The following is a 26,958-nucleotide window of genomic DNA, read 5'->3' on the forward strand; positions in this document are numbered from 1 at the left end:
GTCCTCCCGGGTCCGGAAGGTGATCTTTGACCTGCGTCAGAATTCCGGCGCCCTGGACCCTACGTAGGAGCTAAGTGAGTGGGGTCTCTTAGCCGTGTGGTCCCTATTGTTTGGCCTAAAGTGTTAGCGGCACAGATGACAAGCATTGCGCATTCGGGAGGCTTTCCATTTTGCACTTAATCCATGCGTGATTGTTACTTTCGGCATAACGAAAGCGCTATCCAACCAGAAGCGGCCGGCTGCTTGCTCTCCCCGCGTGCCGCGGCAGGTGTCCTCCACGCCCCGACCTCCCCTGTGCCCAAGGCTTTTTGGTCTCGGGTTCCAGGCGAAGCCACCCTAGATCCGACATTCTACCGTGACTTCTTTTTACCTTTCAGATAACTCCCAAGGCTTCTAGCTGTTTCATTCAGACGTTTTCACCAGCGCAACTACATTCTTTCCAACATCCTTCTTCAGGTTCCATGATAAGAATATACTAGCGGCGAAAGAACACCGAATTGGGAGTCAGAAAGCCTGGGTTCTAGTCCTGACTGTCATTAACTAGCGGTATGACATTGGAGAAGGCTTTTTGACCTCTCTTGACTCCATTTTCCTTTTCTTTAAAATGAGGGGCTTGGAATAAGTAGCAAGTAAGGTTCCTTTCAGTTTTGGTATTTGGTTTATTGACCGCCAATGTGTTTTTCGAATCCCTGCGTCAGTGAAATAGTTGTGCTTTGGTTAATCTCCGTGTAGGACTTTTCCTCCCATTATGTTAATCTGTGTCCTTGTTAAATCTGGTTTTAGAGTCATTAAAAAAATTTTTTTTTCCCTAAGGAATTCTGTGCTTCCTGAGCACCCTTTACTTCTTAGTTCAGGGAAATGTACCTAAATAAGATTCTTTAAATGTGCCATTCTTGAGGTGTTTAAGAATCATTATATTGGAACATTTTAAAGACAGTGGACCCCAAAGGAAGGGACTCTTGCTTATTAAATTTTGAATCAACAACCTCAGATGCAGTGCCTGGAAGATGGTGCTCTTGAAATGTCTGCTGAGGAGAAAACTAGTACTTATGTTATTTTAGTTGCTCCTTCCCTTAAACACTGAAAAGCAAAGCTGTAGAAATGCAGTGTTGTGATCAGAAGAAATAGAAGACTCAAGGAGGAAAAGACTATACTACTGAGTTCTGAGCTACACTGTTGAGGTCTGTTGTGGTTTTCTCTCAGTAAACTCTTCTTTTGTCCCAAGAGTAATATTCAAAAGGCATTATTCAATAGGTATTTATTGGCATTATTCATTAGATATTTATTGGGTGCCTTCTTCCCACTCTAAAGCATCTTTTTTTGGGGGGGGTTGGGAAGAGGGGAAAATGTTAGGGTTGAAAGACAGTTCCAAGAAGAGGGAGCATATGCAAAGTTTCAAAGATTAGAAGACAGCCGTTGGAGATTACAGGTGAGACAGAATAACAAAAATTTGGGAGATAGGAGTGAGGGAACTATAAGAGCGTAAGAGATGGAGTGAGAGATTAACAGAAGGCAGATAATGAGTCCTTATATAGCATGTTTTGAAGTTGTACATTAAACTAGGGATAATCTCCCCCCATCCTCCCAAAGAATGTTTGGCAGAGAGTTGATCAGTGCAAATTTGCATTTAAAAAAAAATGACTGTAGTTGTGATTTGGTTAATTGATGTTTCAGGAGTGAAAAAAGAACCCTTATAAGTTTGTTATTGTATTTCAGTGTTATTATGGTAGGAACATTAACAATAGTTCTAGTTAATATCTAGAGAGTACTTAGTACGGAATTCCATCTCTCTGGACTGTGAGCTCTTTCAGGGCGAGAACCCAGTTTTACTCATTGTTGTAACTCTAGCACAGTGTTTTGTGTGTAGTAGATATCCAATTAATATTTACTAACTTGATTTCAATATTAACCAAAATAGTATTTGAAAACTTTTTTCCTAGGAGAAACATGAACCAGAAGATACTTAAGTTGGAGAACTTGCTACGATTTCACACTATTTGTAGGCAGCTGCACAGCCTGTATCAAAGAAGAATGTTGGCACAGTGGAGGCACGTGTTTTCATCTGCTTACCTGGTGTGGACAGCTCAGCTGTACCCCCAGCCCTGGCAGACACATGCGCTCATCAGGACCGCTTTATCTCAACATAGGCTTCTGGTGACAAAGAAGGTAGTTCTAGATTTCTCTGAGTTTCTGTATTATTTGGTCTGAGATAAAAGTGCCTAGAGCCATGAGTAGAAATCCATTTTGAGTATTTTTGAAATCTTTATGCCTTAATGCTACATTCCAGGCAATAAATCTTTGTGAGGAAGGGAGGTTCTAGTTAGCTGTTTAGTAATGTTGATTAATTTGCTTATTTATATCAGTGTATAACAGTGAATTAAGGAATCAGGATTTTAAATTTTAGTCTAAGGTTTAACAATTTATGGGAGTGTTGGTAGAAATAGGAGCCCTGACTGTGGTAGATATTCCAGAATAAACCTCAGAGATTTTCTTCCTTCTTCTTTATGTGTTCTGAATATTTAATAGGAAAAAAAATCGCAGAAATCTCAGTTATCTTCAACAAAATCTAAAAAGGAGGTGGAGGTATGGATTGGAATGACTGTTGAGGAGCTGGCCAGAGCAATGGAAAAAGACATAGGTGAGCCAGATAATTTTATAAGGAAAAATATGGAAACGTGGAATACCTGGTATTTTATTTGCAGTGAGATTAAGGCATTCAAGGATGAAAATTAGACTAGTGGTTTAAAAAGATGTTAAGCAATTCCAATATTTTTCACTTTAGATGACAAATCCTGATTAGTTTCTTGGCTCTTTGCCAAATCTAGTTCTCTAAGATTTTGCTTTTAATAAAAGTGGAAAAGATTTTTTTAATTTGAACTAACCTTTCTTGCTCAGAAATCTCGTGGACTATTAGAATAAGTCCAAAGAATGCTTTTGGACTGAGGGACCGTATTTATACTCATTTACTTTCCTTTTGTTTCTCTATAATTCTCTAATTGCACTCATTTTGACAATTTCTGTAGTGTAGTGCCAGCAGAAAAATATTTGTACATTTTTTTTTCCTTAATAAATTTATTTATTTATTTTTGGCTGAGTCGGGTGTTTGTTGCTGCTCGTGGGCTTTCTCTAGTTGCAGCGAGCGGGGGCTGCTCTTCGTTGCGGTGCGCGGGCTTCTCATTGCGGTGGCTTCTCTTGTTGCGGAGCACGGGTGCTAGGCACACGGGCTTCAGTAGTTGTGGCACGCGGGCTCAGAAGTTGTGGCTTGCGGGCTCTAGAGCACAGGCTAAGTAGTTGTGGCGCATGGGCTTAGTTGCTCTGCGGCATGTGGGATCTTCCCGGACCAGGGATCGAACCCGTGTCCCCTGCATTGGCAGGCGGATTCTTATCCACTGCATCACCAGGGAAGTCCATAACTACAACTTTTCATAATACCATTTTTATTAGAAATGTAATAAAAATTGTAATTGGCCCACTGTATCCAAGGGTTCTGCATCTGTGGATTCTACCAACCGTGAATCAGAAATATTTAAAAAAAGGAAAAAAAAATCCAGAAAGTTCCAGAAAGCAAAACTTGAATTTGTCATGCATCAGCGACTGTTTCTATAACATTACATTAGTTATTATAAGTAGTCTAAAGATGATTTAAAATATATGGGTGGATGTGTGTAGGTTATATGCAAATACTGTGCCATTTTATCTAAGGGACTTATATATAAAGTCCATGTATTTTGGTATTCAGGGGATGTCCTGGAACCATGCCCCTGCAGATACTGAGGGACTACTGTATTTATTACCAATTTAGGATTGTTGGAACAAAATTTTCATTTCGTTTTCATTATAAACTGACATTAAAATTTAGTAAACAAGAAATAGCTTATTATTGTAGCAAAATAAAGTAACAAGTGAAGCAGACTTGGCAAAAAATTACTACTAATAACATATTTATTGAGCTGTTACTATATATCAATACTTTATATGTATTAACTCATATAATTCTCACAGTTCTCTAGAAGCAGGTATGATTATTATCCCCATTTATAGATTGAGAAACCAAGGCATAGAGAGGATAAATAATTGCCCAGGATTTCACAGCTACTATGTGGTGGAGCCAGGATTTTGAACCCAGGGAGTATGGCTCCAGAGCAGATGCTCTTATTCACAGACCAAATTTTCTCTCAGGAATTGTTATTTTGTAAATCACAGCAGAGCTAGAGTTTTAATGTGTATCCTGCCTGAAAGTGTTACCACTATTTGTGACAGTACATCCTCACAAAGAATAGAAAATTAGCACTCTATCTTGTGTTTTTTTTTAAACTTTGCATTGGATTATGTAATCATTTTATAACTAGAAAACTTTAAGAGAACAAATGGACATGGCCATGTCATTCGGAATTTTTCCAAGGAAAACTGTATTGATATGATTTTATAAATGATATTGATAACAGACTTGATTTTTAGAACTTTTTATTATTGGCATTTTTCATATATATATGAAAGCAGAAGGAATGGAATGATAAGCATAATGTTTGCATGAGCCAGTGATAACAATTATTAATATATCATTTAATCCATGAGTACTTACATATTGCTAAGTGATAATTCTTTTTTTTTTAAACGTTAACATACACACGCATAACCATAATTCCTTTGTATCACCAAATAAATAGAATAATTAAAATACAGGTTTAATCCTGTGGATCAGTGCTCTAAATCCAAAACTGATTTGCTATGATTTAAATAAAAGTTATCTATTTGAAACTTATTTAATATTATAATCATACCTCTTTTGAATTTAAGATAGTTTTCATATGGTGAATATTTTTAACTGCTATATTAGCAATGTACATACACCCTAACCCCCCTGCCCCGGCTCAGTTAAAATAACTTGATGTGGGAATTCCCTGGCGGTCCAGTGGTCAGGACTCTGTGCTTTCACTGCCAGGGGTGTGGGTTCAATCCCTGGTGGGGGAACTAAGATCCTGCAAGCTGTGCAGTGCAGCCAAAAAAGAAAATTGATGTAGTATTTCTGGTTAAAATGCTTTGGGTACTTTTCTACATGTAAATATTTAAGTCTTGGATAAAGATAAAATAATATGTTGATACTATATGCATTTAATGTAGAGGGAAAAAGATTATCCCTATGTATAAGCTACCTCTCAGAAGTTTAGGATAACATATTGGAAAACTATAGTTACTGGATTATTAAGGATTTTTAGCATTATTAGAAACAGAATTGTACTCATTATAATTTTTACGTTTAGAGTTTTATTGTTTTCTGAGAGCATATCCATATAGGAAATTTATGTTGTAGCATTTTTTTAATTTAATTTTTATTTTATATTAGAGTATAATTGATCTACAATGCTGTGTTAGTTTCAGATGTACAGCATAGTGATTCAGTTATACATATACATATATCCATTCTTTTCCACATTCTTTTCCCATATAGGTTATTACAGAATATTGAGTAGTTTCCTGTGCTATACATTAGGTCCTTGTTGATTATCTATTTTATATATAGTAGTGTGTATATGTTAATCCCATACTCCTAGTTTATTTATGTTTTATTTTTATTTTTTTTAAGTTAATTTTTATTGAAGCATAGTTGCTTTATAGTGCTGTGTTAGTTTCTACTGTACAGCAAAATGAATCAGCTGTACATATACATTTATCCCCTCTTATTTGGATTTCCTTCCCATTTAGGTCACCACAGTGCCTTAAGTAGATTTCCCTGTGCTATAGAGTATGTTCTCATTAGTTGTCTATTTTATACATAGTATCAATAGTGCCATACTCCTAATTTAAAATGTGTTTTCTTGGGGAAAAATGTGGTAGGGAAATACACAAGAAAGCATTTCTTGGCATTATTATGGAGTAGGATCAGTGAGGTGCTGAGGCTGGCTTGTACCAGTTTGTGAGCCTATTGCTAAATTATAAGGAATTATGTGAGCTGGTGTAAACACAACCATTTAAAAAATTAAGTCATAAATGGAGGTAAATAAATACTCATTAATATTTTCACTTCTTAATTATTTTACTGCATTTTACTATTAATCTATGATCTTGAGGTTATTTACGTTTATTGTACCGATATGGTGGAAATACTATTTAATAGTGTGCTGCTTCACATCTCTTTTCATCTCTGTGTTCAGTGACTTCATATTGGTGGCTTGAAGTCAGACGTGGTGGGGGACAGCAGCCCCCAACCTTTTTGGCACCAGGGACTGGTTTTGTGGAAGACAATTTTTCCACTGACGGGGGTTGAGGTTGGGGGGATGATGGTTTCAGGATGATTCAAGCGCATTTATTGTGCGCTTTGTTTCTATTATTATTACACTGTAATATATAATGAAATAATTATACAACTCACCATAATGCAGAATCAGTGGGAGTCCTGAGCTTGTTTTCACTTGCCACTCACTGATAGGGTTTTGAATTGAGTCTGCAAGCAGTTGGTTTATTATGGTCTCTGTGTAGTCAAACCTCTCTGCTAATGATAATCTGTATTTGCAGCTGCTCCCCAGCGCTAGCATCACTGCCTCAGCTCCACCTCAGACCATCAGGCATCAGATTCTCATAAGGAGCCTGCAGCCTAGATCCCTTGCATGTGCAGTGTACAGTAGGGTTCGTGCTCCTATGAGAATCTAATGCCACCGCTCGCCTGACAGGAGGCGCAGCTCAGGTGGTAATGCGAGCATGGGGAGCGGCTGTAAGTATAAATGAAGCTTTGCTCACTCCCCAGCCGCTCACTTCCTGCTGTGCGCCCTGGTTCCTAACGGGGTTGGGCACCCCTGGTGGCGGGTATTTGTACCATGGAAATTGGGAAGTGCTATAAATCAGGACTTTTTTTTAGGAGCCTCAGAGTAAACATTTACCAGCACACTACTGAATAGGAAGTTCTTTTAGTGTAATATTCTGCGTGTTTGAAGATGCCTTTCTTTTATATCTGTCTCTCAAAATATATATTTATAGGGTGACTGAAATTCTGGAAGCATAAAACTAGTTATTTCATTATCACCACTGATACTTTATTTATTACCCACAGGAAAATATGACTGGAATTAAAGCACATTAAATAAAATGAAAACAACAAGTAATTATTTTTCCTATGTTTTGCTACTTTTTGGACATCCTAAATAGATACATAAATAGTGTGTACATGTATTCTGTGATACTGTATGTGTGTGTGTGCATATATTTATGTATATACATATGTAAATATAGTCAATCCTTATTATTTGGGGATTCTGAATTGGCGAATTCCCTAAAATGTATTTGTAGCCCCAAAATTGATACTTGAAATGCTTTTGTAGTCATTCCTGGACATGCACAGAGCGGTGAAAAATTTGAGTTGCCTGACCTGATCACGCATTACTAGCTGAGGTTCAAACAAGGCCACACTCTGCCTTCTCTCCTCTCATACTGTAAACAAGTGTCATTTTTGTGGTTTATTTAGTGCCATGTTTTTCTCATTTTTGTGCTTTTTTTTTGGTGATTTCGCTGTTTAAAATGGCCCCTCAGCATGGTGCTGAAGTGCTGTTTAGTGTTACTAACTACAAGAAGGCTGTAATGTGCCTTACAGAGAAAATACATGTGTTAGATAAGCTTTATTGAGGCATTAGTTATAGTACAGTGCTGTCGACTGTGAGTATAACGTTAATGAATCAACAACATATATTGAATAAGATGTCTTTAAACAAAAACACATAAAACAAGATATAGCTGATGAAAATGTTGTGACCGGAGACTGAAGGAACGTAACCCTGTATTTCCCTTCAGAGCAATGATTCAGTATTTGCTAATTCACTGTTCCCAGTGAGTTTATAGAACATAATTACCTTGAATAATGAGAATCGACATGCAATTTAATGTTTTATTAATTGCTCAGGTAGTTCATAAGGTACATGGTAAATATTCAAATATTTATGATATGCAGAAATATCAATTAATATAAATGTATCTTTTTTTTCCTTTTTTTTTGATGTGGACCATTTTTAAAGTCTTTATTGGATTTGTTACAATATTGCTTCTGTTTTATGTTTTGGTTTTTTGGCCTCGAGGCATGTGGGATTTTAACTCCCCGACCAGGAATCGAACCCGCACTCCCTGCATTGGTAGGCAAAGTATTAACCACTGGGCTGCCAGGGAACTCCCTGTATCATATTTTAAAGATTATTTTCTTTTCAACTTTTTTGTGATTCGTTAACATTAGAGAAACGGATAGCTTATATAGTTATTCCTCTCACTGAGTGTATTGTTTATATAGATGTTTATCAATAGAGGTCACTTTCTGGAACATTTAATTCGTGATCCTAAAAGGTTTTATCTTGTTTCACCCAGATTGTGTATATGAATCTTTATTGAACACTGCTGTTGACATAGATTCACTAGAAGCACACTCACATTTAGATGAAGTCTGGATCAAAGAAGTGATAAAGAAGTCAGGGATGAAGTTAAAATGGAGCAAAGTAAAACAGGACAAAGTCAGAGAAAATAAAGATGCTGTAAAAAGGTAAAACTTAACTGTATAAATTGGGGGAAGGAGACCACATTGTTTTATTCACACTTTTTAATGGAAACATTTGCCTTAAAATTCCTTTTGCAATTAAAATGATGTGTGAGTATAGGTTAAACTTTTCTTCAAAGTGCTTAAAGTATCAAAAAGTATATTCAGGTTATTATAAAACTCTAAGAGTTATTTTTCTTAGTTTGCTGAGTGTATATATTGATCCTGAATTTTAAAATTTTTTTCAGTTTTGCTCACTGTTATGAAGATGCCTACAGTAGGTGGGCAGTCATTATTATTTTATCATAAGTCATTGTATGTATAGAAGAGGAAAATAGTTATGTCTAATCAAAGCTAAATGTTGGGTTTTATTGTTAATGGTAGTTCACAGAGATAACTGCAGATCAGTTCACTGGCTATAAAGTGTTTCTGATATTTAAGAAATGAAACTCCTTTGCTGTTAATTGTAGGCCCCAGGCAGATCCAGCTTTATTAATACCAAGGTCCCCAGTTGTTACTATAATGGGCCATGTTGATCATGGAAAAACGACGTTACTTGACAAACTGCGAAAAACTCAAGTGGCAGCAATGGAAGCTGGAGGCATCACTCAGCACATTGGTGCCTTTCTTGGTATGAACACAGATCACCTTACAATGTACTTGGGAACCCCACATATTATTTTCTTAAAATAGTGTCACCGTATGAAATATATGAATTTAAAGTAAAAGATAGGCTAAAGCCTAAAGCCATTGGTTTGATGAAATGTAGAGCTGGTGGTTAATAAAGGTTATTTTGTACAGTGTATAAGAAGAAAGTTATACCTTTTGTATTCTAGCTCATTCTTAGTTTGATTTAATGAGCCTATGCTCATTGTCATTGTCAATTGTCAATGCTAGGTTGTCATAATGTTACCACTCATAATTGAGTAACAGCTGTCATTTGCTGAACACCTAGCATGTGCCCAGCACTGTTCTGAGCACCTTATATGCTTTATGTTTTTTTATCTTCGCAACATCATGAGGTAGGTATTAATATTCCTACATACATATAAGGAGGCTGAGGCTTGTTTAGGTTGAGTTACTTGCTCAAAGTACACAGCTAGTAAAGTGGCAAAGCCAGCATTTAAACCCAAGGCTGTTGAACTCAAATCCTGAGCTTCTGACTGTGTACTAAATTGCCTCTGTTGCTCAAGACAGTTGTGCAGCTGGTGTTTGCTAATGCAGGAGTGGCTGCCTAGACAACTGTCAGTCTGTTTTTTTCTCCAGAATATATTCCAGTTGGTACATTTATGAAAATAGTTATATTCTAGAAATAGGTTGAGTTTTAGTTTGAAATTATTACATGAAAAGAAAACCCTAAAGGTCTCACTGGTATGTTATCACTTTTCATTGTGGAGTGATGATCCAAATGCATTGTTCTGATTAAGATTAATGGAAAGAATAAAATTATTTTGAAGAATTATTGATTGTGTTGTTAAGGTCATGTATATTCCTTTGTATTAAGGAAGTATATATCTGAGTGCTCAGAATTCTTGGATTTCTGTTTCCACAGTTTCTCTGCCTTCTGGGGAAAAGATAACCTTTCTTGATACTCCAGGACATGCTGCTTTCTCAGCAATGAGAGCCAGAGGTGCTCAGGTCACTGACATTATCATACTGGTTGTAGCTGCAGATGATGGAGTGATGAAACAAACTGTAGAATCCATTCAGCATGCCAAAGATGCTCAAGGTACTGTGTGGCTGACTTACATGTATCAGGAAGGAAGTTGCTTTCTTTTTTTTAAAGGATCTACTACAAAGTCACTGTTTTTACATGTCGCTCATTTAATCTTCTTGGCAATCCCAGGATTATTATACCTGTTCTACAGGTAAGGTGCAAAGAAAGTTGAATTGTTTTCCAAAGACATTAACTACTTAGAAGAGTATAGCAGGATTCAACTTGGGACTTGTGACCACAAGTATATTCCTTCCTCTACTGTTTACTTACTTGGCATGGTGTGACAATTTAACAGTCTCAAATGACTTTTTAAAAAACATTTTAACGTTTAATAGCTATAAAAGTAAGCCTAGAATAATGAACCCCTATGTACCCATCACCTCAATTCATTAGGAGTTACAAAGTGGTGATATTCTAATTGTTATTCCTTATTCACTTATTATCTGGAATTCTTCTCTAAAAGAGACTTTTCCCTCATCTGCTTTAAATAAGTTCTTATTTGGTCAAAGGTATAAAATCGAAACTTTTGGAAAATACTTGGCTATATTCTCCCTTATTTCTCCATTTAAAAATTGTAATAATAGGGGATTCCCTGGCAGTCCAGTGGTTAGGACTGCACACTTTCACTGCCGAGGGCATGAGTTCAATCCCTGGTTGGGGAACTAAGATCTTGCAAGCCACGTGGCGTGGCCAAGAAAAAAAAAATTGTAATAATAAACACCACACACATACTTTGTACGTTCATTCTTATTGTGATATGACCCTACACCCACTGAGAAAATACTGTTGTCTTGAGAAAATGTACCTGAAGGAATGCATCATATTCCCCTAGGTTTGTTGGCAAGAAAAAAAAGAAAGGGTTGACAATCATTGATCTAGTCCAGTGTTTTTTTCATCTCACAACATGAAAACTAAGACCCAGAGGGTGGCAGGAACTTCCCCAGTTACAGTTAATTTGCAACATGCCTGCTTTTGGAATCTGGTCTTCTAGCTTGTGTTCCTCTCTTTATTTTTTAATTCCTCAAAACTACCTTTGTGGAATGGGCTATGTTCTTAATGATCCTAGGGAATATAATAAAAATAAGAGTGGTAAATCTGCCAGGGACCCTGTAACAAAGCAGTTGGTTGAGATATGATAAATTCCTTACATCATGCTTTCTGTACCTGTTCTCTTGGTGCCTGTTAAGTTCCAGCTGATCGATATAGAATGTACTTTTTCATAATAATAGGCTGTGGATTGCATAGCTCTTTCGTGTCTATTTTCAATTTCTATTCCTTTGATACCTGAGAAAATTGCAGAGTTGGTGAAACTCAATCAGAGAATTATCTCCTAGAATTTTGTTTGAGTTCTCTAATGAAAGGGTATGTTTAGTAATGACAAGTAGATTATAAGATTATTTGGTTCATTCATTAAGTAAACATTTATTGAGAATCTACTTTGTGTCAGTCACTCAGCTAAGTGTGTATGAAGAAAGAATTGCTGTAAATCCTAAAAGAAAGTTTACAATAATGGTACTTAGTTTCACCCCAGGGTGAGATGTTGGGTTTTAACAGGGAACTCCTGGAAAGAAGAGGCAAATGGTCTAGTGGTATTAGAATTAGAATCTTCTCTTGATTTTTTTTTTTCTGGAGATTATCTCTAGTGTAGTTGCTGATCTTGCTTTCAGATTTAAGGATAGTCCTTTCTCTACCCTAAGTACTATTGTGTGTTTTTGTTTTTTAATAATCATAATTGCGTATTCTTAATACAGAATCTTATAATTGCAGTTTTGACATCTCTCATCTGGAATCCTTCATGTGTATAAAGCAGAGTAGGTGGGTGTAAAGTGGGTCTTTTTAGGTCTTTTGTTAGATAAATACATCCGCTGGGTCAAGAGAAAGCCAGAAAACGTTGGCATCTTTCATTGTGAATACCTGGAGTTGAAGTGTCATTTGCACTCTTCTTAACTCTGTCTCTTTCAGTTCCTATTGTCCTTGCCATAAACAAATGTGACAAAGCTGAGGCTGATCCTGAGAAAGTGAAAAAAGAACTGCTAGCTTATGATGTGGTATGTGAGGATTATGGAGGTGACGTTCAAGCAGTGCATGTTTCTGCACTCACGGTAAGTGCGGGCACCTCAGAGACAGTGTGTTCAGATGGGAGTGCTACACATCATGCACATAGTGCCTTATACCTAGAGAACATTTTGACATCCATAATTTCTGTTGTTGTTTTAAAAATTCTCTGAGAACTAGGCAAAGCTGGTATCATTATCCTAGTTTGGCAGATTAGAAATTAGGCTCAGAAAGATTAGTCATCAATCCAGAGGGGGTCAGGTTTACCTATGCTTTTCTTACTACGAGGTACTTAGAATGAGGAGAATAAGTGGTGAATGATGTGGGGATAGGATAATAGTAGGATAAAGACTTTTAAGCAGAAACGAAATTCAGTTGGTAATAAAAAGTGCTTGTTTTTAAAGTGAAAAACTATAGAATAGGTCTTAGGGCATTTAAGAGAAATTTAAACAAATATAACTTTTTACTAATACAGTGTTGAAATATTTGGGTTCAGTTTGTTATTGATTGACTCAGTGTTTCTGTGAACTAAATTGCTGTAAGTTTTATAATGTTACTTATGATAATTCCATTTTCTTTTAAATTACCAATTATTCTCTTCTGGATAAAATACACCAAGGAAGCTCAGTACCTGCTTTGTGATAGCATTTTCCAGTTCTCTTGTCCTATACAGGTTGCTGCTAAGTAAAAATTTCCTTTTTTGTCCATTCTTACCATATTCCATGGTTTACTCGTAATATGGACTCTTTTTCTTCTGATCATTTGATGAAGAAATTGTACTTTATTTGGCCACCTTCCTCCAATTAAGTCTCATTTTATCTTTACTTTTCCTAAATTTGTTACCTCCAAGATGATTAGAAGTTATGCCTCTGTTAATAGTAAAATTATGCCTCTTTTTCTCTGAAACTCATAAAATGCCACCTTACTTGTCTTCTTTCTGCTATACCTTGATTGTTACTACGATGTGAAAACCAGATGGCAAGATTAGAACATTTGAAGACATGACCACCTTTTCTGCCCAGATATTAGATGAGTAGATAGATAGATGTAAAGCTGCTTAGGCAAATTTGGAGGCATGGCAAAGATGAATCCTGGGAATGGAGGTAAGAGAGTGGCAGGGAAGTAAGATGAGGCCTTCTTTTCTGATGAAGAATAGAGGACTCTTCATGCAAAGAAACAACCCCAGCTCTGCTTTTCAGAGCAGCATTTTGTAAATTGGAATAAATACTAGGAATAAGTAGATGGGTAAGAAAAGTGTTTAGTTAGTTTTGTTACAGTTGTTTCTGTTGCTTTATATTGTAACAATTGTGAGCAAGCTCTTAGCTGACATGGAGAATGGAAAAATCCCTTGTCCATCAGTTCCAGTTCCATCACCCGTTAATCAGCTGCATGATCTTGGAGACTTAGAAAGCATAGTAGACATAGACCATTAAAGGTGAAAGAGTCATCTACTCTAGCTCCTTCATTTTACAGTTGAGGAAAGGTGATCCGGGAGGTGAACTGATTTTCCAAGGTTGTACAGCTGGGTAGTTGCAGAGTGTAGGTTATAGTTTGGGTCTAGTCAGTGTTTTTTCTCCTTATTTATTTAATAAGAGTAAGTAGTGTTTGATTTACTTATTTTACAGGATTCTTGAGTGGATCCGATGAAATCAGTGAAAGCTTGTTCAATTGGATAGAACTTCAATTGTAATGTAGCACTGTAAAGAAAGTGAGAGGAAGAAAACACAATTGTAGAGACAGATGGAGGACAGAGGGTGGAAGAAGCATGTGTTTATAAAAGGGTATTAACAGGGCTTCCCTGGTGGCGCAGTGGTTGAGAGTCTGCCTGCCGATGCAGGGGACGTGGGTTCGTGCCCCGGTCCGGGAAGATCCCACATGCCGCGGAGCAGCTAGGCCTGTGAGCCATGGCCGCTGGGCCTGTGCGTACTCCGCAACGGGAGAGGCCACAACAGTGAGAGGCCCGTGTACCACAAAAAAAAAGGGTATTAACGAACTCTAGTAGATATTCTTAAAAATAGATAGATAGATAGATAGATAAATAATATATATATAATATCTATCTATATATGTATAGCCACTTTTCGTTGCAAGATCAGTCCCTGGGTCAGATTTTCTTGCTTATCTCTTCTTCCCTCCCTCCCTTCCTCTCTCCCTTCCTTCTTTCCTTCTGTCAAATAGGGTAATTCATGTTTTGGGGGTTTTTTTAAACATCTTTATTAGAGTATAATTGCTTTACAATGGTGTGTTAGTTTCTGCTTTATAACAAAGTGAATCAGCTATACATATATCCCCATATCTCCTCCCTCTTGCATCTCCCTCCCACCCTCCCTATCCCACCCCTCTAGGTGGTCACAAAGCACTGAGCTGATCTCCCTGTACTATGCGGCAGCTTCCCACTAGCTATCAGTGTTACATTTGGTAGTGTATATAAGTCCATGCCACTCTTACTTTGTCCCAGCTTACCCTTCCCCCTCCCCGTATCCTCAAGTCCGTTCTCTACGTCTGCATCTTTATTCCGGTCCTGCCCCTAGGTTCTTCATAACCATTTTTTCTTTCTTTTTTTAGATTCCATATATATGTGTTAGCATACAGTATTTGTTTTTCTCTTTCTGACTTACTTCACTGTGTATGACAGACTCTAGGTCCATCCACCTCACTACAAATAACTCAGTTTCGTTTCTTTTTATGGCTGAGTAATATTCCATTGTGTAACTGTGCCACATCTTCTTCATCTGTTCATCTGTCTGTGGACACTTAGGTTGCTTCCATGTCCTGGCTATTGTAAATACAGCTGCAGTGAACATTGTGGGACATGACTCTTTGAACAATGGTTTTCTCAGGGTATATGCCCAGTAGTGGGATTGCTGGGTCATATGGTAGTTCTACTTTTAGTTTTTTAAGGAACCTCCATACTGTTCTCCACAGTGGCTGTATCAATTTACATTCCCACCAACAGTGCAAGAGGGTTCCCTTTTCTCCACAGCCTCTCCAGCATTTATTCTTGTACATTTTTTGATGATGGCCGTTCTGACTGGTGTGAGGTGATACCTCATTGTAGTTTTGACTTGTGTTTCTCTAATGATTAATGATGTTGAGCATTCTTTCATGTGTTTGTTGGCAATATGTATATCTTCTTGGAGAAATGTCTATTTAGGTCTTCTGCCCATTTTTGGATTGGGTTGTTTGTTTATTTGATACTGAGCTGCATGAACTGCTTGTAAATTTTGGAGATTAATCCTTTGTCAGTTGCTTAATTTGCAAATATTTTCTCCCATTATGAGGGTTGTCTTTTCATCTTGTTTATGGTTTCCTTTGCTGTGCAAAAGCTTTTAAGTTTCATTAGGTCCCATTTGTTTATGTTTGTTTTTATTGCCATTTCTCTAGGAGGTGAGTCAAAAAGGATCTTGCTGTGATTTATGTCATAGAGTGTTCTGCCTATGTTTTCCTCTAAGAGTTGTATAGTGTCTGGCATTACATTTAGGTCTTTAATCCATTTAGAGTTTATTTTTGTGTATGGTGTTAGGGAGTGTTCTAATTTCATTCTTTTACATGTAGCTGTCCAGTTTTCCCAGTACTACTTATTGAAGAGGCTGTCTTTTCTCCATTGTATATTCTTGCCTCCTTTATCAATAATAAGGTGACCATTTGTGTGTGGGTTTACCTCTGGGCTTTCTATCCTGTTCCATTGATCTGTATTTATGTTTTTGTTCAGTACCATACTGTCTTGATTACTGTAGCTTTGTAGTATAGTCTGAAGTCTGGGAGCCTGATACCTCCAGCTCCATTTTTCTTTCTCAAGATTGCTTTGGCTATTCGGGGTCTTTTGTGTTTCCATACAAATTGTGAAATTTTTTGTTCTAGTTCTATGAAAAATGCCATTGGTAGTTTGATAGGGATTGCATTGAATCTGTAGATTGCTTTGGGTATTAGAGTCATTTTCACAATGTTGATTCTTCCAATCCAAGAACATGGTATATCTCTCCATCTGTTTGTATCATCTTTAATTTCTTTCATCAGTGTCTTATATTTTTCTGCATACAGGTTTTTTATCTCCTTAAGTAGGCTTCTTCCTAGCTATTTTATTCTTTTTGTTTCAGTGGTAAATGGTAGTGTTTCCTTAATTTTTCTTTCAGATTTTTCATCATTAGTGTATAGGAACTCAAAAATCTCTGTGCATTAATTTTGTATCCTGCTACTTTACCAAATTCATTGATTACCTCTAGTAGTTTTCTGGTAGAGTCTTTAGGATTCTCTATGTATAGTATCATGTCATCTGCAAACAGTGACAGCTTTACTTCTTCTTTTCCAATTTGGATTTCTTTTATTTCTTTTTCTTCTCCAATTGCTGTGGCTAAAACTTCCAAAACTATGTTGAATAATGGCAGTGAGACTGGGCAGCCTTGTCTTGTTCCTGATCTTAGTGGAAATGCTTTCAGTTTTTACCATTGAGAAAGGTGTTGGCTGTGGGTTTGTCACATATGGCCTTTATTATGTTGAGGTAAGTTCCCTTTATGCCTACCCTCTGGAAAGTTTTTATCATAAATGGGTGTTGAATTTTGTCAAAAGCTTTTTCTGCATCTATTGAGTTGATCATATGGTTTTTCTTCTTCAGTTTGTTAATATGGTGTATCACATTGATTGATTTGCGTATATTGAAGAATCCTTGCATTCCTGGGATAAACCCCACTTGATCATGGTGTATGATCCTTTTAACGTGCTGTTGGATTCTGTTTGCTAGTATTTTGTTGAGGATTTTTGCATCTATGTTCATCAGTGATACTGGCCTGTAGTTTTCTTTCTTTGTAACATCTTTGTCTGGTTTTGGTATCAGGGTGATGGTGGCCTCGTAGAATGATTTTGGGAGTGTTCCTCCCTCTGCTATATTTTGGAAGAGTTTGAGAAGGATAGGAGTTAGTTCATCTCTAAATGTTTGATAGAATTCGCCTGTGAAGCCATATGATCCTGAGCTTTTGTTTCTTGGAAGATTTTTAATCACAGTCTCAATTTCAGTGCTTGTGATTGGTCTGTTTATATTTTCTATTTCTTCCTGGTTCAGTCTTGGAAAGTTGCGCTTTTCTAAGAATTTGTCCATTTCTTCCGGGTTGTCCATTTTATTGGCATATAGTTGCTTATAGTAATCTCTCATGATCCTTTGTATTTCTGCAGTGTTAGTTGTTACTTCTGCTTTTTCATTTCTAATTCTATTGATTTGAGTCTTCTCCCTTTTTTTTTTTTTTTTTTTGCGGTACATGGGCCTCTCACTCTTGTGGCCTCTCCTGTTGCAGAGCACAAGCTCCGGACGTGCGGCTCAGCGGCCATGGCTCACAGGCCCAGCTGCTCCATGGCATGTGGGATCTTAGCGGACTGGTGCACGAACCCGTGTCCTCTGCATCGGCAGGCGGACTCTCAACCACTGCGCCACCAGGGAAGCCCTCTCCCTTTTTTTCTTGATGAGTCTGGCTAATGGTTTATCAATTTTGTTTATCTTCTCAAAAAACCAGCTTTTAGTTTTATTGATCTTTGCTATTTTTTCCTTCATTTCTTTTTCATTTATTTCTGATCTTTATGGTTTCTTTCCTTCTGCTAACTTTGGGGTTTTTTTGTTCTTTTCCTGTAGGTGCTTTAGGTGTAAGGTTAGGTTGTTTATTTGAGATGTTTCTTGTGCCTTGAGGTAGGATTGTATTGCTATAAACTTCCCTCTTAGAACTGCTTTCCTGCATCCCATAGGTTTTGGTTTGTCGTGTTTTCATTGTCATTTGTTTCTAGGTATTTTTTTATTTCCTCATTGATTTCTTCAGTGATCTCTTGGTTATTAAGTAGTGTATCGTTTAGCCTCCGTGTATCTGTATGTTTTACAGATTTTTTTCCTGTAATTGATATCTAGTCTCGTAGTATTGTGTAATTCATGTTTTTAATGCTTAAAGAGAAAAGTGTAACTGTCGAGGATTATTTGGCTTTCTGATCCTGGTATTTACATTTACAGATATTATTTATTAATGTATATTAACAGGTTTTTTTGTTATTAAAGGGCGATAACATGATGGCTTTGGCAGAGGCAACAATTGCTCTTGCAGAAATGTTAGAATTGAAAGCAGACCCTACTGGTCCAGTTGAAGGAACAGTAATAGAATCTTTCACAGACAAAGGAAGAGGGTAGGTCTGTTAAAATGGTTGCTTTCTAATAATTTTATTTCATTGTTTTTGTGACTTGATTATATAACAGCATCTTATGTTTATTGCACATTATTGTTAGTCCCTGAACAATATTTTCAAAGCATTTGTTTTAAAAAATATGGATTTCCCTGGCAGTCCAGTGGTTAAGACTCCACGCTTCCACTGCAGGGGGCACGGGTTCGATGCCTGGTTGGGGAAGTTCTGCATGCCGCTGCAGTGCAGCCAAAAAATATATATATATTTTAAATAAAAATAAAAAGTATTTTATTGCACTGGCGCACAGAACACAAACATGCAGTTATCAGTAGATCTTAGCAAATATGTGTATACATTTAGTAGTCATATCTAGGTGACTTAGTAGTTCAATTTGCTTGATATCTTTTTTTCTCCCCACTGACTTAACTGAATTGCTAAAGCCTTATAGACTAACATAACTTGGAATAAAATGGCAATTGTTGCATTTTAGGGTTTCTAAATTCTTTATGTTCTTACCCGTTAATATATAGTAAGATTGTTGAAATAGTGTTCTCTTCTTTAATTTCCCTTCCTATTAGCAAAAGAGGTCTTTTTACTGCTTAACAAATTATAGAAAGGAGATTAGGATTCTGTCAGAACACTTAGCTGTCTGCACCCTTCACTACCATAACCTTACAAGAAATGTTTTTTGTTTTCTTTTTTTTTTAATTGTAAAAATTGCATAATATTAAATTTACCATCTTAACCATTTTGAAACGTACAGTTTAGTAGTATTAAGTATATTCATATTGTTGTGCAACAGATCTCTAGAACTTTTTCATCTTGCAAAACAAACTCTATACCCATGAAGCACTAATTTCCCCGCCCTCCTCCACCCAGCCTTTGGCAGCTATCTTTCAGTAGTTGTTTCCATGATTTTGACTACCTTAGATACTTCATATGAGTGGAATCATATAATATTGTCCTTTTTGACTGGCTTATTTCATTTAGCATATGTTTGTCCAGGAGGTTCATCCGTATTCTAGCATGTGACAGGATTTTCTTTTTTTAAGGTTTTATAATATTCCATTATACATATATACTGCATGTTCTTTATCCATTCTTCCATTGATGGACATTTAGCTTGTAATTTTGAAGAAATGTCTTTATAGTATGAAAAACTGTTTGAGAAGTTGAGAAGTGGTGGAATTAACCCTGTGTGTTCAAATTATATATTTTTTAATCTCATAAAGATATCTTTACTGAGAAAGTGCCATTACACCATGATTATGGCATTAAGAATATATACTTTTATTTTCATATTAGTCCTGTTACTACAGCTATAATTCAAAGAGGAACTTTGAGAAAAGGCTCCATTCTGGTTGCTGGAAAGAGTTGGGCAAAAGTACGCTTAATGTTTGATGAAAATGACAAAGTAATCGATGAGGCCTGTCCCAGCATGCCAGTGGGAATTATAGGCTGGAGAGACTTCCCTTCTGCAGGAGATGAAATTCTTGAAGTAGAATCTGAGGTATATCAAGCTTAATTCCTCTACAGTAGATATGATGTAATGATTTAAAATATCAATCTATAATGTTATACCAAATAAGTAATAAATAATTCAGTACTATAACAGGCTGTGAGGGGGGGCTAGTGATGTCATTCTAGAGTTTGGCTGTAAAATTTGGCTTTTAAAATTTGAGATAAGATTTTTAAATAATTTCAAATTTACACAAAGCCTCCATATAAAAGTTTTGTAAGTTTCTTAAAACTTTAAAATTAGTGGTTTCATATATGAGCTAGGCTAATTTCATAGTGGAGGAAGAAACCAGCAGTTACTGGTTTCTATTTAGTTAAATAATTCCCTTTTTTTTTTTCCCCATAAAGCCAAGGGCACGTGAAGTTGTTCACTGGAGGAAGTATGAGCAAGAACAGGAGAAAAATAAAGAGGATCTGGAATTAATAGAAGAAAAGCGAAAGGAACACCAAGAAGCACATCGGAAAGCCCGCGAGAAGTATGGCACTTTGCACTGGAAGGCAAGGTCATTTATAAAGTACAAAATAAAAAAACAGCAGCAACCCTTAAAGCCGAAAGAAAAAGCAGGAGGAGATTCAAATGTACTTCCTATAATTATTAAAGGTGACTTTTAAAAGATTTTACTTTACATCTCATTTTAGGAATATATGTATTTCGTCATTCTTACAATTAATTTGAGCCATTAAATTTAAGCCAAAATGATTTCAGTATTTTGGGGGGGAATTTTTAAAAATTGAGATATACTTGACATGTAACATTATATTAGTTTCATAATGATTCAGTATTTGCATATATGGTGAAATGATCACCATAATAAGTCTAGTTAACATCTGTCACCATCCTTAGTTATAAAATTTTTTTTCTTGTGATGAGCACTTTTAATATCTACTCTCTTAGCAACTTTCAAATATGCAGTGCAGTGTTATTAACTATAGTCACCATGCTGCATATTATATTTACTTTATAACTGGAAGTTTGTACCTTTTGACCCTCTTCACCCTTTTTGCCCACCCCCTCACTGGGGGAGATTTCCTTAGTAAACATTTATCTAGTGGATTTTGTTGTAAATGTACATTTGGTTCTTTATACTTTATTCAGGTAAGTAGATATTTATAATGCTAAACCTAAAGAAAAGTGGATTTTATGGTAAATGCTATTCCTATTATTGCTTTAAATAGATTATTGTCATTTTTGTGTCTGTTAATTTCTAACTCCTATCACCAATAATTTTAAACTTTTGCTGCATTTAGGTGATGTTGACGGTTCCGTAGAGGCCATTTTGAACATTATGGATACCTATGATGCTTCACATGAGTGTGAACTAGAGTTAGTACATTCTGGTGTGGGTGATATTAGTGAAAATGATGTTAACCTTGCTGAAACATTTCATGGTGAGGATTCCATTTCCTGTTTGTTTAACTGTGTTCCCTAGAGCATACTCTGAACCATTTGCTTCTGTCTTTTCTTGCTGGGCTAGTCACACCTGACATTTTACCCCCATCGGTATCCCCCTTCCTGTTGCAGTTCAGTCTCAGCTAGTGATTGAGAGCAAATGGGATGTGCAGTATTGCAGCCACAGCTCCACTGTGGCTGTCATTGTTGTACTGAAACTTTGGGGAACTATTTCAAGCCCCAGTAGTATTTCTTGAATGTACCATTACTGCCTCCTCACCACTTCCAGGTTCCCCCCCAACCCAGGCTTGGTTCTCTCTCTCTTTCATTTAGACTTTTTGAATGCTCTTTAATCTGCAATCAGCCTACTCAGTACTTTCCTTCATCTTTTACTTTTGGTTGCCTATTTTTGTTTACTTATAATTTTACAACTTATATTTTTCTTAAATCAAAAGCTCTTTTTAGCTTTATATGCCTGGAAGACAAGGGGACTGTTTGTGAGTCAAACTTACGATACACGGAAAGGGGACTCATGACTGCATGACTGTCGCTTTAACTAGGTTTAACATCTAGGCAAAGCACCAGTGTTATTGAGTGATTAATGAATCATTTAGGAAGGGGGTACTTCATGACCTAACTTGATTAGAATTAGATGTTACCTTTACTACTGAAAAGATGTTTTCAATAATGTTGGTTATTTCAAAGTATTTTATGGGCACTGACTTTTCTATTAATGCAGATAGTATGATGCATTGAATGATTTCTTAATGATAATAAGACTTTCAAGGTGGTTCTGTTTTTCTCCTGATTAAGCCATTTGCATAAATTTTTTTTCACACCCCCAAGGTATTTGCAGTTGAATACATTATTTGTTCTTTGGTAAAATGGTCAGCTCCATGGAACTTCTTTCATTTCTTAAACAACTCTTGAACTTTACCAATTAAGTAACTACAGTTGACACTTGAACCGGGTTTGAACTGCGGGTCCACTTATACGTGGATTTTTTCAATAGTAAATATTACAGTGTACTACAAGATCCGAGGTTGGTTAACTCCTCGGATGTGGAGGAACCGCATTTATATGGAGGGCCAACCATAAATTATGCTCGGATTTTCAACTACACGGAGGATTGGTGCCCCTAACACCTGTGTTGCTCAAGGGTCATCTGTATTTTTTGAATATCTTTTGGCCAGCTGAATATCTAAGAGCAAACAACAAAAGTTGTAGACTATAAGATTATAATTAATAACAGAATTGTTATTAAAATAATGTAGTATTTCAGTTCTAATCATTTTTTTCTTATTTCTCTGGTATGAAAGCTTCGTTTAGCATATTGCCTTGCACATAATGGTCATTTAAAATAATGTTCCTTAAATGATTGGATTTAAAAATCATAAATCTTCCTTGTTTAATAAGCCACAATAGAATTTATAAAATCCTTTCATTAATTTAAAAAATTAACTAAATTAACTAGTTTTCATGAGAAAAAATTATAGAATTTACCTCTCCTCACTTTTAATTTACATAGAAGCAAAAAATTTAGATTTGAGTTTTTGCTTGGAAGACAAACTGTTTAATGCAATATTTGTGCTACTTTATTGTATTTATGCTTTCCAGGTGTTATATACGGCTTCAATGTGAATGCAGGCAATGTTATCCAGCAGTCGGCTGCAAAAAAAGGAGTAAAAATTAAACTTCACAAAATCATTTACCGTCTTATTGAAGATTTGCAGGAGGAACTGAGCAGTAGATTGCCCTGCATTGTGGAAGAGCACACAATAGGTGAGTGTTCACTGAATGTTTAAACATTCGTATCTAACCTGCTGTAAATAACACTTGAAAGCAAAGTTTAAGGGAAATGTATTTTGCTATTTAAATATGCTCACTGTTCCAACACATACCCTGTGTTCTAGAAAAAAATGACTACTATAGATAAAGGTTCAGTGTAACTTCGTATGAATTATAAACACCTGCCCTCTGCAAGGTGTTGTGCTTTTGGCTGTGAGGATACAAAGGCAAATAAGGCAGTAAGAACTTGCCCTCTAGTTAGACATAAACCACTAATTGTAATACAGAGTAGACTGGGATGGGAGGCATAAACATTATTAACAGTGTTGTGGAAGGAGCCATTGATTTTGTCCAGCAGCTGGCAAAGAAATCCACCATGAGAAGAAAATTTACATTTAAAAATATTTTTTTCTAACATATCCCTTGGCCAGTTTAACGGCTAAATTTATTTCAGATGGACTGAATCAGTTTATCTCTTCTTTTTCCTCCCCACATCCGGATATTTTTGGTTAACTTTTAATTTTGATGATAGTTTTATATTTCCAGAAAAATTACTGGAAAAGTATAAGCAACTCCCTCCCAGTTCACCAGTTGTTTACATTTTGCCCCATTTGCTTTAGTCCTCCCCCTTCAAACATACACACACACACACACACACACACACACACACACACACACACTTTTTTTTCTGGGCCATTTGATAGTAAATTTGAGATATTGTGTTCATTTGCCCATAAATATTTGCATTTCCTAAACACAAGGATGTTCTCGTATAAAACTGCAGAACAAGTATCAAACTCAGGAAATTGAACATTAATACTCTTATCTAAGTCAACAAGTATCAAACTCAGGAAATTGAACATTAATACTCTTATCTAAGTCACAGTCCATGTTCCAATTTTGTTCATTGTCCCTATATAATGTACTTTATAAATATATATTTTTCCCTCAGTCCAGGATCACAGATTAGGTCCTTCAGTCTTTTGACCTTGACATTTTTGAAGTGTATATAGGCCAGTGATTTTGTTGAATGTACTTTAATTTGGATTTGTCTGTTTCCTCATGATGAGACTCAGTATTTGCATTTTTGGTCCACAGTACAGATTTATTTTAGGCTTTTCTGACCTACTTAACATGATCACAGAGATTTGTATGTTCTTGTGCTAAGAGCAATTTGGAAAACTGAGTCATATGAGGGTTTCCAGGGGTAAGTGAGAGCACCAAATAACACTAATTCTAGAAAACTGGTACATTATAGTGTGTGGTACTGTGTCATTATTGGAATTTGTTTTAAATTTCAGTCAGTAAAAAAAAATTAAGCTGACTCACAGAATTAGTACTCTTAAGTGTATATAAATTACCCATGGTGAGATTAAAAATAAATCAGGCAACAACGGATGGTCCATTCAAGAAAATATATTGAGGGACAACTGAAAATTAGGTTTTCATGGAGCAGACAGGAATTATACTAATCTTATCAACTGATAGCATCTTCTATTGCATTTTATTCATCCAAAAAAGTGAACATTTCATTTATTTTTCATTCTTTTGGTAAGCACATGTAGTTTTGTTGATTTTCTTTTCCAAGAATACCCAAGGATTTTCATGTTTTTATTTCTAATATTGGCCAGGAAAATAAAGTTGGTTGAGTTAGAGAAAATTAGGACTTTCTTGCACGAGTTTGTAATTTTTCTCACACCTTTAACTGTTACTCTGCCGAATGTCAGAAATTATGTATTTCTCGGAATTTTTGTTTTCTGTATACTTAATGTTCTCTTCTTCCTAAAGGTGAGGCTTCTATACTAGCTACCTTCTCTATAACAGAAGGGAAGAAAAAAGTTCCTGTGGCCGGCTGCAGAGTCCAAAAGGGACAGTTAGAAAAACAAAAAAAATTTAAATTAATACGTAATGGACATGTTATTTGGAAGGGTAAGCAACATAAAACTGTTTCTATAATATCATATCCAGTCACGAAAACCTGATGATCCTGGGTAACTGAAATCTTTCACTCCATAATCCTAGTTCAGGCCACTTCTTGCTAACTCATATCTGGCCTCCAGTCCTAATGACTCTCCCAGGATTGTTAGTCCCCAAATCTTTCTAAGGTTCTAAAAATTGGCCCCAAACTACCTTTCCAGCCATGTCTCTCCTACACTTGGATCCACATCATTATATTTTCATCCTTTCTTAACAAGCTTGTGCCTGTATCGTCTTCATCCTGGTGTAACTCATTCTTCAAGTCCCGAGTATAACCCCCATCCCCTGTAAAGTGTTAACCTTTGAAAAGGGAGACAGTACTTTTCGCTACAAATCACATCTTGTTTATAGCAAACTTCATTTTTCTTTGGTTTCCCTGGTATTTCGTCCCATCTTTTAACATGACAGGACTGTAAAATCTGTAAGAATTTCAGTGTAATTTTCCTTTTAACACCAGACTACAACTGCACTTGTTGGGTACTTATTTGAGTTATATGAACCGTAAGTTTTTTTCTCTTTTTTAAGGCTCATTAATCTCACTGAAACACCATAAAGATGATATTTCAGTCATCAAAACTGGAATGGATTGTGGTCTTAGTTTGGATGAAGAAAAGATAGAATTTAAAGTGGGAGATGATATTGTCTGTTATGAAGAAAAGGAAGTTCTAGCCAAGACTTCTTGGGACCCAGGATTTTAAAATTATGTTAAAAATGTAAATGATTAAATGTTTTGCTTTATTACAGAGCAACTAGTTTCATCTTACTAAAGGTAATAATTCACCACTCACCACTGGTCAGAAAGTTCTGCCGAGCATTAACAGGTGTAACTGTCAAAATGCTACAGAATTAGGAAATCTTATTTAAGGACGCGTCCAACTGGAAATCCTGGAGTAGGGAAAGAATATGGCTAAAGGGAATTGTTAATTATTGGTATATCAGTGAATCTAATAATCAGTTTAATAAACTTCAAGTGCTTACTTTAGTTCATTGATATCAAGAAGCAAGCCTCCCTGAACTGCACTCCATAGATAAAATATGGTACCAGTCAAATACTGTGAAACCATTATTTTTCAGTGTCAGCAGTACCAATGAGCAAACCTCAGAACTTAAAATTCCAAAGAGGAGTTCACACTCAACATTAAAGGACTTCGGGTGAATTTTTTGTAACATCTTTATTGGAGTGTAATTGCTTCACAATACTGTTAGCTTCTGTTGTACAACAAAGTGAATCAGCCATATGCAGATGAATTTTTTAACTGGTAACTTGCAAGCTCTGCCGCCTTTAAACTTCCTTTGTAGGAAACAAGTGTCAATACATTGTAGCTTCTTTTTAGGCAAGGTTATAATACCAATTCACACAAACCAATGTTTCTCAGTCTGGGGGTGGGGAGGTTCCTCCCCACCCCTAGGGGTCATTTGGCAATGTCTGGATACTTTTGGTTGTGGGGAGGGGTAGTGTGCTACTGGCAGCAAGTGGGTACAGACCAGGGATGCTGTTCATCACCCTGTGATATACAGGAAAGTCCCTACAACCAAAAATTATCAGTCAAAAATGTCAGTACTGGGGGCTTCCCTGGTGGCGCAGTGGTTGAGAGTCCGCCTGACAATGCAGGGGACACTGGTTCGTGCCCCGGTCCGGGAAGATCCCACAAGCTGCGGAGCAGGTGGGCCCGTGAGCCATGGCCGCTGAGCCTGCGCGTCCGGAGCCTATACTCCGCAACGGGAGAAGCCACAACAGTGAGAGGCCCGCATACAGCCAAAAAAAAAAAAAAAAAAGTCAGTACTGCTGAGGTACAAAGAAACTGACCTGTATCTAGACAGCTGGTATCAAATACAACATAATTCTGCCAAGTACAG

At 36.5% G+C, this 26,958-nt stretch overlaps 1 protein-coding gene across 3 annotated transcripts; it reads left to right on the top strand.

The window, feature by feature from the left end:
* Positions 1–26,877, top strand: MTIF2 (mitochondrial translational initiation factor 2). Of its 3 annotated transcripts, none has more exons than XM_029232221.1 (15): positions 1–74; positions 378–546; positions 1,919–2,166; positions 2,527–2,638; positions 8,341–8,512; positions 8,977–9,137; positions 10,059–10,235; positions 12,186–12,325; positions 18,307–18,431; positions 19,734–19,938; positions 20,295–20,547; positions 21,195–21,335; positions 22,954–23,118; positions 24,913–25,053; positions 25,627–26,877. In XM_029232221.1, the coding sequence occupies exons 3-15, from the start codon at positions 1,948–1,950 to the stop codon at positions 25,797–25,799; spliced, it is 2,184 nt and encodes a 727-aa protein (XP_029088054.1). In that variant the 5' UTR covers positions 1–74; positions 378–546; positions 1,919–1,947; the 3' UTR covers positions 25,800–26,877. The 3 variants fall into 3 exon arrangements, with proteins under 3 accessions (XP_029088054.1, XP_029088052.1, XP_029088053.1); XM_029232219.1 differs by having other exon boundaries at positions 1,941–2,166; XM_029232220.1 differs by lacking the exons at positions 1–74; positions 378–546 and adding an exon at positions 1,357–1,429 and having other exon boundaries at positions 1,941–2,166.
* The last annotated feature ends 81 nt before the right edge of the window (positions 26,878–26,958 follow it).

This window comes from Monodon monoceros, unplaced genomic scaffold, assembly GCF_005190385.1.
Source record: "Monodon monoceros isolate NGI ecotype Baffin Bay Population unplaced genomic scaffold, NGI_Narwhal_1 Super_Scaffold_19, whole genome shotgun sequence".
Lineage (NCBI taxonomy): Eukaryota > Metazoa > Chordata > Mammalia > Artiodactyla > Monodontidae > Monodon > Monodon monoceros.

Coding starts and splice junctions, on each gene's coding strand:
- MTIF2 (XM_029232221.1), top strand. CDS start 1,948: ATGAACCAGAAGATACTTAAGTTGGAGAACTTGCTACGATTTCACACT. Junction 8,513..8,976: donor AATAAAGATGCTGTAAAAAG/GTAAAACTTAAC, acceptor TGTTAATTGTAG/GCCCCAGGCAGATCCAGCTT. Junction 20,548..21,194: donor ACTTCCTATAATTATTAAAG/GTGACTTTTAAA, acceptor TGCTGCATTTAG/GTGATGTTGACGGTTCCGTA.